This window comes from Cataglyphis hispanica, chromosome 12 (genome assembly GCF_021464435.1).
Source record: "Cataglyphis hispanica isolate Lineage 1 chromosome 12, ULB_Chis1_1.0, whole genome shotgun sequence".
Classification (NCBI taxonomy): domain Eukaryota; kingdom Metazoa; phylum Arthropoda; class Insecta; order Hymenoptera; family Formicidae; genus Cataglyphis; species Cataglyphis hispanica.
Window position 1 is genome coordinate 913,189 of NC_065965.1, and position 13,062 is coordinate 926,250.

At 34.8% G+C, this 13,062-nt stretch overlaps 1 protein-coding gene across 5 annotated transcripts in view; it reads left to right on the forward strand.

The window, feature by feature from the left end:
• The window catches only part of LOC126853389 (rap1 GTPase-activating protein 1-like), a 132,138-nt gene that overhangs the window by 97,463 nt on the left and 21,613 nt on the right, over positions 1 to 13,062 (forward strand). The window contains exon 1 of one of the 5 annotated variants that reach the window (XM_050599083.1): positions 1,614 to 2,660. The exons of the other annotated variants lie outside the window; for them this stretch is intronic. Within the exon in view, the coding sequence (XP_050455040.1) occupies positions 2,520 to 2,660 (141 nt within the window). The 5' untranslated portion in view covers positions 1,614 to 2,519. Of the gene's footprint in view, positions 1 to 1,613; positions 2,661 to 13,062 lie in introns of those variants that run through there. 5 annotated transcript variants of the gene reach the window in all.

Sequence of the window (13,062 nt, forward strand, 5' to 3'; positions counted from 1 at the left end):
AAATACTTAAATAAAAATTTTCAGTTAAAAAAAAATTTTTTTTTTGAAATCGTTATGCGAATATATGCAAATTTATATTTTTATACGCGGTGTGCATGAAAACTATATTTGACGGATTGGCTTCAAATTTTGCATGCGAATTCTTAATAAAATTCCATATCTGTTAACGAAGCCTTTTTTTATCCATTTTTTTTTTGTTATAAATAAAAGAAGAGATGTTTTTTAAAAAACAAAACTCTTCAATATTTTTCTTTTTTAATTTTGAAAAAAATGCTTGAAAAAAAATTTTTTTAAGCTGAAAATTTTTATTTAAATACTTCATATTATTGTAAAAAAAAAGTTTTTATTAAATAGTTTAATTAATTTTTTGCGCTGCAAAAAAAATCTAGAAAATGTACTCAATTCTCAAAAGTATCGGGCATGCTTTCTGCGATAAACTCGAAGCAAAATATAGAAGGAACGAAACAATTGACATCGCAAAAGAAGGCAAGCACAGTTTCACGCCACTTTACAAAACGTGCAAGGTTCTCTAAATCACGTAAACAAACAAAGTGAAGAAAGATTTTGCATTCGAATAAGGGTTTCCTCTTTTCAAAGTCTCGAATGCGGCGACTGGCGTCGCATTTGTCTAGACCTGTTCGGGAAAAAAAAAAAAAGGATCGAGAGAACTACCGTAAAATGTGGAAACGCACGACCCGACCTGACCTAATTGATTGGGAATATGTGGTTAGAGAGAAGTTTGTAATACGGTTTACGAAGAATCGAGTTTACGCGCTCGATGAGGCGACCATGGCAACGATTGCGGACTCTATGGTGGGAGTAGTTTTAAGAACGGTTGGACAACAGAGACCGATGCGCCGAAGGGTAAAGGGTGAAGGGGAGCTGTCAGTGAGGACTGTCGGCCGAGACGAGGGGTATGGCGCAGAGTATACGATGCAATGACGGATATAGAGAGGAAGGTACATCATCTTTATTGTCCTCCTTATTTTTGTTCGCTTGAAAATAATCTAAAATTATTATTTTCAATAAAAAAATACACGTGCAAGAGAAGCGTGTAATAATATAATCAAAGCAACATGTAAAAACGCGGCATAAATTTATTTTTTTTCTGTCTTTGTTTTTTCTTTTTTTTTTCCATTTTTTAATTCATATATTTCTCACACGAAAAAAAATGTTTGTAGTCAAAATAATGACGGTATATCACTGAAACATTTATCTAAAACGTCCTACAAAATATAAAAATCACTTTCAATAAATATTTTAGATGAATGGGAATGCAACGTCATGTCTTTATATGACATGTTATAGTAATATTATACTGTATGCTGAATAGAAAATAAATATATATACTGCATACTGGATGGAAATAAACAAAGATTTTTTTGAGAGATTAACGGGACATCTGTCGCGACTGTTTTTGTACAAGAAGAGTATAAACTCGATATAATCGAATTTCATTTAATTCGAGATATTCCTCTCGACGAGCAAAAGTAGGAATCCTTCGCCCTCCGGTTTTCTTCGTCCGTTACTGTCAGAACGGCTCGAAGCGCTCACCGCGACGCTCCGTCAGACTGGCCAGACGCGCCAGGCGCTCAGTCGCGTCTTTGAACTCACGGCGTAAGGTCACGTGGGACCGCTCGTCTCGCGCCTACCTTCACTATCCTACCGCGCGACGCGCGCAGTTGCTCCCGCGCGTTGCAGCGTGCAGGATCTCTTCGCGCCTTCGTCTCTCGCGATCTTGGTCGCGACGGCTTTCTACTCTGACCTCGCTCGGCGATAATCACACGAATTCTCGTGTGCGGAAAGCATAGTGAGAGAGAACTGAAAACTTGTGAAGATAGCGGTGTGAAATTCGGAGCACAGGATGACAGCTACCGCGATCGGCGACGACGACCGTCCAAATTCAGACTTATTGTTCGGGCCCTGCGATTCTACGCTGTTTTCGGGACCGCCATCGCTCCCTATCACACCTTACGGCGGGTAGTACTGTCTTTCCGAAAGAGACTGGAATTTTATCGAAGGATTCCTTCGATCTTCCGAATCGGGACAGAATGTAATCGGCGAGATCTTCCCGTCAACAGGCGCACGCACGTGTTGTCGGATCTTTCGGCGCGAAATTGGCACCGGGATATCGTCGATCTTGAAAATAACTTCCGAATCCTACAAAAATATTTATTCATCTACGCGACAACGTGCGTTCGTGAAACGCCTATTCTCGACGAGAGACTGCACCTATCCCACCTACCTGTCCACCTACACGCCGCGGGATAGAAAGTAAATTCTATCCACTCGACAAGACTCGGCAAGGTCCGAGTTCTCAACCCGGAGATCCTCGATCTCGAGAGCTGTCGCTGACAATCGAAGGTAGAGTGGATTGAAAGCGAGGGACACGCTTGAAGTGGAACGCGCGTTATCGTCGAACAGAGTGAAATTAGCGGCGAAGTATTTCTCATGAATTTGATCGCGATCCAGGGAGAGTGTCTTTAAAGGGAACAGTTTTTATCCGATAATCCGCGGTTATGATGGGGGTATTGAGGTGGAGGCACGATCTAAGATCGGAGGCCGCGACGCAGCAGCAACAGGAACAGCAACAACAGAGATCGGAACGATCGGTTGGGCACAACAATCACACGCACACTTTCCCGAAGCTCCTGTCGCAGGTGAGTCCTCCTTCCCTTCCCCCTTCATTATTAAAAATGCAATGCAGGTGTCTCTTTCAGATTACAAAAGACAGATGAATATTTTTAAGACTTTTTAAGACTTTCTAAAATAATGTAACAAGAAAATATTTTACTTAATAATAAAACAATGTATATAGAATATAGAGGAATAAAAAATATACAATACGAATTACTATACACACAAAGACATGAAATTCAAGACGTGGAATATTGGTAACGAGAAATACGAATCTATTTTTTTATTACCAATAGACAAAAAATTGCTCTTGCGACTTTTTTAATGAAAAATTATCGAAGCATCCTTCATTCTTTTCGAGCGCTCCTTTAAAAAAATTTCTAAATTAGTATAGAGTTAAAGTCGTTGAAGCAACGGAAAAGACGGGAAGAAAGACGCGTAAATCGCGAAATGAGAGCGTTAACTGTAACGTCGACCTCGTGGTTTGATCATTTTCTTAGCGCGGCCCGTTATATGCGTACGGGGCCGTCGTATACGCTCTTAAAAAGTCCCATTTTCGCACGAGCAATAGCCGTTTCTGCACGTGCGGATTTCTGCACCGTGTATGAAAGAAAGAAAAGGGCATTCCCATATGCGGCTCTCTGTCTTTTTCTAGAACAGCTGTCCGTTGCTTGGCATTTTAATTCTGTCACAAATTCTAGATGACAGTTATTCAATCATTAGACTCGAGTTATATAATTATTAAACGTGTTAAGAGATATGTTTCTTTCACACGGTAGATAATCAAGTGCTATAATTAAAAATTTTGACAAAAAAATAACGGAAATTGAATGCGAAACGTTGATTAAATTTAAGTGACGTTTATAAAGACGGTCCATAGTTATTTCGGTCATTTGGTTTGTCTTTTAAATCTGCGGTTATACAGACTCGCCGACCGTTGCGTACACGCACCGCAATCGTAATTACATTCGGAGGGACGCGGCGCTCGATCAGCGAATTAAAAGGCGAGCTCGTTTAACGACTGGTCAGCACGTGCTCAACGACAGGCATTTTAATTCCCCGCAGAAGACGCGGCATCGAGAACTCCGATTGCCGAGAATTACACTTGTCGTCCGATTTAACTGCGCATGATTTAACGATGTATATGTCATATGTCGAAACATTGAAGCATTAAAATTTCGTAGATTGTTCTACTAGTTCTTCTGAATTTCTGTGCTAAACCTGAGCACAATTCTCTTAAGTTTAGAAATTATTTAATTTTAAAATTACTATTGATTCTTATGGAAAATCGCGTATTGTTGCACTTATTGATAAATTTGACAAGGAAAACATATTGTCAAAAATAACAAAATAAAAATGTTTATATAAATCAAGAAAACTCTAATAAATATTTGTGCAAAAATTGATTTATATTCACTTACTTAAAGTTTCAAAGTTATTTACTAAAAATTGTAGAAAAAATTGTAGAAATTTTTTCTCCCTCTTTCTCTTTCTGCAAATTACTATTTTTTTTTTGTTTATTGCAGTTGATTTCAGGGGATATTTACGATCAAAATTTTGTAAAAAATTAGGAAAAGTATTAATTACAGCTTTTTTCTTTTATGCAGATGTCAAAATTTATATTATTTTGTGATACTTTAATTCTTTTCACAATACGGATTTATTTATTTGATTTTAAACAGTATAAACGTTTCACGTTTGATGTGCAGATTTTTTTTTTTTGTAATTTTGACAGTTTTTTGACAGCTACTATTGTACAGTCAAAACATCCTTAATTTCATGCGATCAATTATGTGTTGCTCTCTTTTTTTTCTCATGCTCGATTCTGTTATGAAATTTCTAATCGACTATTACATCTCGCAGATGTTAAATTAAACGAGAAATTATCGCTCGATCTAAAATGTTTTAATTGTGAAATTGAGGAATCTTTTTTTCGATCAGAAATATATGGAGATATAGACGTATTAAAAACAGAAACGAGGGAAAGCCAAACATATATCAAGAAATAATATTCTAAAAGTCATACTCTCTTGGTTACATTCATGGTTATCATTATTAATTAGTCCGAAACGTATGTCACAGTTTACACGATCGTCAAAGTGTTCCACTTTGAGGTATCGAGTAGCACTTGGATCGGTGAAACTTATTTATGGCGTCCTTGAAACCGTCGTCGGGGATTCGGATGTGTTCTTGAACATGTCTTGAAAACTTTCATTTATCAGCGACACGTGATTATATCCAATCACGAAGCGTTCGACTATTTAAGATTTTGAGTATCTTTAAAGAAATCATGATTCATGGCATCTTATACAAATCATCAACGAGGGTTTAGATATATTCTGACTTATTCTAACATTTTTTTTTCTATATAACATACCGCGTGTTATAAAATTTATTTAATCACCGATACGATCGTCGAAGCGAAGAGATCATTATTCGCTGCATCTTTAAAAAGATTCGTAAATCTTTGTCGCGAAAGCTTCTTCTCGATCTGCGTTTCCACCCCTGACATTGCATAATTCATACTTACGAACAGGGAAGAGCGATTCGAATCTGGAATAAAGGCGAATAACGCTTCGGTGAGAATCGGATCGAAGTCACGAGTCCGAAGAAAAAAACATTTTCTTGTACGTAATCGTGAAAGACGAGATCGCAGAGCGAACTCGTTTTAAAAGACGCTCCGCAAAAGGGACCGCACAGCTGTTCGCTTGTCTCTCGGCTTTTTTTTCTCTCTCTCCCTCTCTCTCTCTCTCTCACTCTCCTCGTTTTGACATATAAGGCCCTCGAAGTCAAGGCAAGCTCGTGACGTACGAAGGGAGATTTTGGTCGGTTATCGTCGCTAACGATACAGCACTGAGGGATGTCTATATAGAGTGTGCTCTTTCGAAATAGCGATGTCAACAAAATTTTTTTGTTGCATGCAAATTTGTGGATTGGTGAGATTTTTAAGGATTATTTCCAATTTTAAATGTGGGCGTGTGAATTTGCATATGTAATATAAAAAAATTTATAAGATTTAGAGAAAATATATAGTTGGTAAGATGATCGATGTGATTTGTAAAAAACACTTCACTTGACGTAATATTTCTCGATCACGAGATGGAAACAATATTAGATTTGATCGGGCGGAAAATGGTTGTGCGAACGTTACAAGGCACCACCCTATATAAACAACCAGGTGCACTGCTCACTTCGCAGCTGTCGGGCCGTCTGGTTTCCGGCTAACGAAAAATCGATCAATTTGATCTCCAACACTCACTTTTAATATTTAAAATATTAGTGTTTAAAATTGCATTTATCATTCGTACTAAAACCATAAGTATTTATCACCCATATTTTGAAACTAAATTTTTCTGATATCAGATTAATCGTAAAAATAAATTAAGATTTATATTAACCGTAAAAATAAATTAAGATTTGTACGAAAATAATTTCTTACAGACATACTGATTGGTTGCCGACTTCGTATTTTCGACCTTAACCCCGTTTTCGCGTGCGTAAAATCGGAGGCGTTAAACGCGATAAAAGCATCTATTCTCGAGCCAGATAGGCTTAATTAGGTTAAACTATCCGCGGAGTTTCTCACAAACGATTAGACATTCTCGGTAAATTGGAACGTTGTAACGACATGTAATAATCTTCTTCTGAAATGTGCGATTTTTTTTTTATTTTATTTTTTTTTTATTTTTTATTTTTTTTTACGTTTGTCATATTCGTCCCAAAGATGCATGTAAAATTATCATTTGTTCGATACGCTTTATTTAATTTAAATAATTTTATTTAATTTTCATTAGAAATTTAATTATTTATTTTTTATTGGAAAATTTAATTATTTAATTTTTATTTTCGAGCCTTTCGATGAATGTCTTAAAGTATTGCTTATTTCCGTGTTAAAGATATAAAAATTGGGAGATAATTTTAATTCGTATTATTTCTTATTATTCTTATTCTCTTTAAGTTTCAAGTTTGACAAATGCAATGGTTTGCAAAACGAGGAGAAAAGGGGAAATACCTAGCTGCATACGTATCCCTGACCCGCTTCTTAGTCCTGGTCGACCAATCCTAACGGTGACAGGATGAAACGGCGATAATTTACTGTATAAGAGCTCTATGACTTGTTAATGCAGAATGCACGATAACGGCGTCAGGGATATTTCCTTACCGTGTTCTCGAATTTTATCTCACAAATTGGGCCTAACGATAAATATACCTGACTTGATCTGCGTACCAACAAAATTTTCACTTTCTTGGGAAAACTTGAATTTTTTTTTATTACGTTTGCAATCGAAGATTCTCGATAAGTTAATAAAATTTTATAATTTTCTTTGATTTTAATTTCACTCTTATCATAATGAAACAAGTATTTCTAATCAGGTTCAAATTTTAATATAAAAAGAATTTGACAGTTTATTAAATTTTTATAATAAATCGAATTTTATAATAAATATATAATTATAATTAATATAATAAATTATAATAAATTTTATAATTAATATATAATTTATATTAATAAATTTTATATAATTAATATTTTATAATATTAAATTTTATTTAATTAATTATAAATTAATGTATAATTTATTAAATTTTTATAAAGAATATATTAGTTTCTTTCCCAAGCCATTTACATTGAACGAGTTAAGTTAAGAGTTAATTTTAGAAAAGCAATTTTAGACAGAGATATTTGATTGGAAATACACCGTGCAATTTTCACGATCTCATTAGGCTTTCTTTACGCGATTCTATCTCGTGAGATTTTTACAAAAGCGCGATTGTTAAACATACGAATGATGGAGCTCAACGACTACATCTAGCAATTTTATTCCTGGCACACCTCGCGAGTCCGTGTACATACGGGACTGTACATGGGCGCGTCCAACAATGCACGCCTGCACTGAATTATTCATTCCCGCGGTGGAGAGAGAGAGAGAGAGAGAGAGAGAGAAGAGAGATTCAGCGATTTCTCTCTCTTTCTCTCACTCTCTCTCCCATCTTGTCTTCGTTTTCGTCTCTCTTTCCCTCATTTAACGTCTCCTATGCGTACTCGGTTCTCTTTTTCCTCGCGGATAGAGGCGGGGATTCCTGTATTCCACGACTTCCCGTCCCCTTTCGTCTCTTTTTTTTTTCTCCACATCCGCGCATGCAGACCGCCAGACGACGAAGAAGCGATGAATGAAAAAAATCACGAGCGCCTTGACCCTTCGTAACCCGTCTCATCGTCGCCGAGAGAGAAGTCTCGCGAAATTATCGCGTTCCATTCGACAAGTTTTATTTTCTGCGACAAGATACGAAATACTCTTCTTTGAAACGAGATCTCGTTCAAGAAAAAAATAATTAAAGGATTGCGCGTAAAATAATAAGGGGAAAATATCTCTCTGTAATCTTAACTTATTATTGTTGCTGAGTGAAGAGATTATAAGTTGTTTTAGAATATTCCGATTTCTAGCTCGATAAAAATCTTAATAATAATTTTAAAGACTTTCAATTATTTCTATGATATTGGCTGTATATAATATTTTCATGATTTCGATTGTGGAGAAGATTGTGAAGAGTCTTGACAGAGTGTCTCTCTGGAAAAACATGAAAAACTTGGAATTCTCAGGGATATTTTTTGAAAAAAAAGTCGAAGAATTTTCAGGGAATTAAAAAAAAAAGAAAAAATTTTTTCTTTGATATTTTTTCTCGTATACTGTAAATAATCGACAATTCTCTGATAAGCCAAATTGTGAATTATGTGTTTAAAAATATATTATAAATATCTCTATTATAAATATTCTGTCTCTTTCTATTTATATATTTAACATTGAATACGCAGTACATATTCTTCATTATAATTTTCAATGATAAATAATAAAATTATTATGCAAATGAAAAAAATTATTTATCCTATGAAAGCTATTAAACTTTTTTTAATACATTTGCAAATTTAGCACCTAAATCTTTAATGACACTCTTTTTCTTCGTGTAAGTGAAAAGCATTAAAAAACACATACAGTAAAACAAATTTATTTTAAAAAATTGCCAAAAAAATCGTCAAAATATTCTCTTCCTAACCTAACCTTCCTAACCTAATCTTAAAAATGTCCTCTGCCTAACCTAGATATTTAAACAAAGATATCTGGAAGAACAGGGAATTTTTTTACAAGATTTGAATAGACTCTCTACTTGTACGGATTTAGTAACATCTTAATTTCGAAAACAAAGAATTAATTTTTTTATATTTTTACTTTTAAAATTTTTTTTATAGAAATGTCATGATTTGCCATGTCTTTCGTGTCCCTCCTTCGATTATGCGCGAGACTGTTGCACCGAGAGATGAGCGGCGGTTGATTATTGTTGCGGCGCGTCAGCAGAGCGATATAATTGTTCTCCCCATTGCGGGCGCGTATTACATCATCGCTTACGTGATTTTAAACACGAGGCATGATGCACGGTTATTTTGCGCCTCCAACGCACGCGTACGTGCTTTATCGCGAACACTAAAGAGAGTACGTTTGCCTCTGCGTGTCGTAACCGGTTCTCGGACTTTACCGTCGCTTTGACACGAGACGTAATCGTGTTCGATACGATAATAATGATAGAGGATTAGACGTCGATTACGTTTCAAGATCTACTAGCTGCGTATCTGACTTTAGGGATCAGAAATCTGTCGAACGTACACAAATTTCTTTTATATAAACACACGATATCTATCTAAGTGTGTTGACTAGCTTTAGATTTAAATTTTGCGATTTAAATCATAAGGAATTAATTAATCGAGAGAAAAATACTGCATATAAATTTTTCTACATATGAAATAATTCCTGAAAGTAATTCCGGATGTAAATATAATTTTATAAAAAATTCTGAAAATAAATAATATTCGAATATAAAGTTTCTTTCTAATTTTTTTATAATTTATATTTTGTTCTATTAGACAGATAACTTTTTATCTATAAATATGTAAGATCCATATTCATGAAAGGAATGAATCACTCTAAACGAGGAATCGATTTTCCGCGGCCGCATTAAGAATTGCCCGATATCGTTATCGGGGTTAATCACGAAAGACACTTTGTCACGAAAGGCATGCGACACATAAGGCCATCCCCTTACGTAACGTAACGCATGTGCGTGTGCACGTTTTTATCATGAATGTGCGATGACGAATATTTAGTATGATGAGTCGTTCGTGAAAGGTAATAACGGGCTGCGAAATTTCCCATTTGTCACAGATTTAGAAAGCTTTATTATCGAATTACATCGGAAAGAATATTATTTATATGGAAATAGAAGTTGAAATTTGTATAGGCTAAACTGATTATTCGAGAACAAAATAAAGAAATGCAAAATCAAAAATAGAATTATGCGATTAACGAAAATTAAAAGTGACAGTAATAAAATTATGACAAAATTTAATTTAATTAATAATAACAAAATTAAATAAATGTACTATGTAAATTATATAATTATACGCGTTATATACAAATTATTAATTATATACATAATTAATCCAATTATATTCTACGTTTACATATCCTTTTCAACATAAACTTCTCAGTTTTGATAAGCCTTGGCAAAACTTTTGTATATCCCGTGCTGTCATTAATCCCATTATTTCATTTATGAGGAAATCGCTTTTTGTAATTATACGCGAATGCGTCATGCTTCCTACTTAAGGGCTTTCATTCAACCTTGTGTAACTAAGTAGGATGTAACTATTGCAACTAATCAGTCCAATGGAGGTGGGCTCATTAACGCCGAACAGCGGTTCGTTAGTGTACCGGAGATAAACACTGACAGAGTAAACAACAAGCTATGTGTGTATAGGTATAGCGTATATTAATTACAGTTATATTAAAGTTATAGGAGGAGAAGATGAGTAACTATTTTAAAGTATAATAATGGCAGTAGCGCTGCCATCAGTGACTTGTCACTTTTTGTCTTTTTACAACTCACTAGAAAGTCACTATCGTCCAAAATGAGCCACTATAATAACTTTTTTTTCTTAAGGTGATATGAAATTTGTAAAACATAAGAGTTCAATTCATATCCTTGCTGTCTCGTCTGATAACAATTGTTGTTTGCTCACATATTTAATAAATTGAACTATTTATTTTATTATATTTTATTTTATTTTTTTTTAATGATCTTAATTACTCTGAAAATTTGACACACATTTTTGGTTACTATTTTAATACCAAGATTACTTTTTGTCATTTTTTTCGTCAGAAAGCAGTCACTATTTCACTTTTTTTGGTCCGATGATTGAATGACAGCTGATATATATAAATATACATTATTTATGATTGTTTATCGAATTTATTTTATGAGGGATGGCTAATTAAATATTGCAATTATTGAATATATTTTTTTTCTTTTTCTTTTTATATAAAAGATATTAATTCTGTGCATTATGAAAATTAATAAGAACAAACTTGGAACCTATCTTCGCCCTTCAATTGCCATTGAGATCTTGGACAGGACTGCCGTAACAATATACATATGTATTTCCCCAAATGTAATCGCGATGTCATAAGCCAGAATTGGTGTCATAAAAACGGGAGACCATCTCGATATTTATCGATCAACTTGTACCATTACATGGACGCGAAGTATGGGGGAAGGGGGAGGGGGGAAGAAAAGAATTTGGCTATGAACGTTCTCGTTTTCGAGGAGGAAGAGGAAGAGCTTATTACGGCCCACGGATAAATTGCGTCGTCGAGCGTGGCATTATTACGCCCTTCCGACATTGCTATTACGAGATCGACACATGACTCACGGAGAGACAAAATTGCTCGCGCTTATCGTAACTAGTCTTAGCTCTGCTCCGATCGATTCTGACCGGCACCAACTGACGGCTATCCATTGTATAAGAAACGCGTACGTGCAAAAGATTCGCAGCCTCCGCCTCTAGGAAACTTTCCTTTCTCCCTCTCTCTCTCTCTCTCTCTCTCTCTCTCTCTCTCTCTCTCTCTCTATCTATCTATCTATCTATCTATCTCTCTCGACCCCCATCGTTTCCCCGCAGCGATAGTTTGCATTCGTCCCCTGAAATTCCGAGAGAGAGAAGATATACCGTTAAGAGATATACGGGTCTCTCCATTTCGAGGGTTGCGTTGAGGCCCTTTTCTATCTCTGAAACGTTCGCTCGTTTGTATCCGCAAGCACTTTCGCGGTTTCTGAAGAGAAGAAGAAGAAGAAGAAGAAGAAGGACGTGAGGAGAGGTAAGCGCGCACGCGGAAGATTCCCACGTGTTTCACGCTTCCTGACAGCTACGCGGTATAGTGCTGCGCGGTAGTCGGACGTTGCTGCACGCGCACCGAGTATTTTCATTTCCTGAAAAACACGGCCAATCTTCGCTAAATACTGCCGTTGCTCTTTGATCTCTCTTTTACGTTTAATCATTAAATGTTACGATGAAGTTTTGCAACGATCGTAAGTACGACGATCTAAGAGCCTCCAATACAGATTTTCTTTCACGCGAACTCGAGAAAATTAGTCTTCAAAGTTGAGAAAATTTATTTTAGTTCAATTTTGTGAAGCTCGTGGAAGAAGGAAAGGAAAAATAATCGTGAAGTAGAGGAAATTAAATTTTTTTCTTATTATATTTTATTATTTTGTGTATTTTATTTTATCTTTTGTATTTTCTTGTATTATTTTTTGTATTTTGTATTTTATATTTTTGTATTTTATTTTTTTGTATTTTGTATTTTATTATTAATTATTATATTATATTATTTTTATATATTATTATATCATATTTATTATTTATTATATTTACTAATTTATTTTTTACTATTTTATTATTTTAATTGTTTAAAAAAAAAATTTAAAGAAATTTAGAAAATTAAAAAAAATTTATTATACTAAATTAATAAACCACTACATTTTAAAATTTATTTTAACATTTCTATTTATTTTATTTAACGTTTCTATTTATTTTAACATTTTCAATAAAAAGGACTAGTTTTTTCCTAAAAATACGGCATTTTAATACCGGCATGGATTTTATCTAAAAAATGTTGACTTTTGCCAACCGTGATATCATCGCATCTCCGCGATTTCCAGAATCCTCAAAGTTTTACCTATTCGTCCGTTCCTCCTCGTTGACTCAATCGAGGCTTTCCTACTGCCTACATCTCGATGACTCACACTTCGTACTACTCCTACCTCCATAATTCAACTTTCACTATCTCTTTTTCTCCTATGCGAGTAATAAAATCCTCTTTTCCATCCTTGTCCGCTTATTGCCTCTCTATATTTCCGCTTTGTCCAGTCCTTTCAAGGCTCGATGCTTCCTTTGAGATTGTAACATTGGCCGTATTATGCATCTTTAGGATTTTTCTGTAGCTTTGTAACCAGCGAATTAAATAGACTCCGGATTGCATGGTTGATTCATTTACTCGGTTTATAATTTTTTCTTTTTTACAATATTTTTTATGA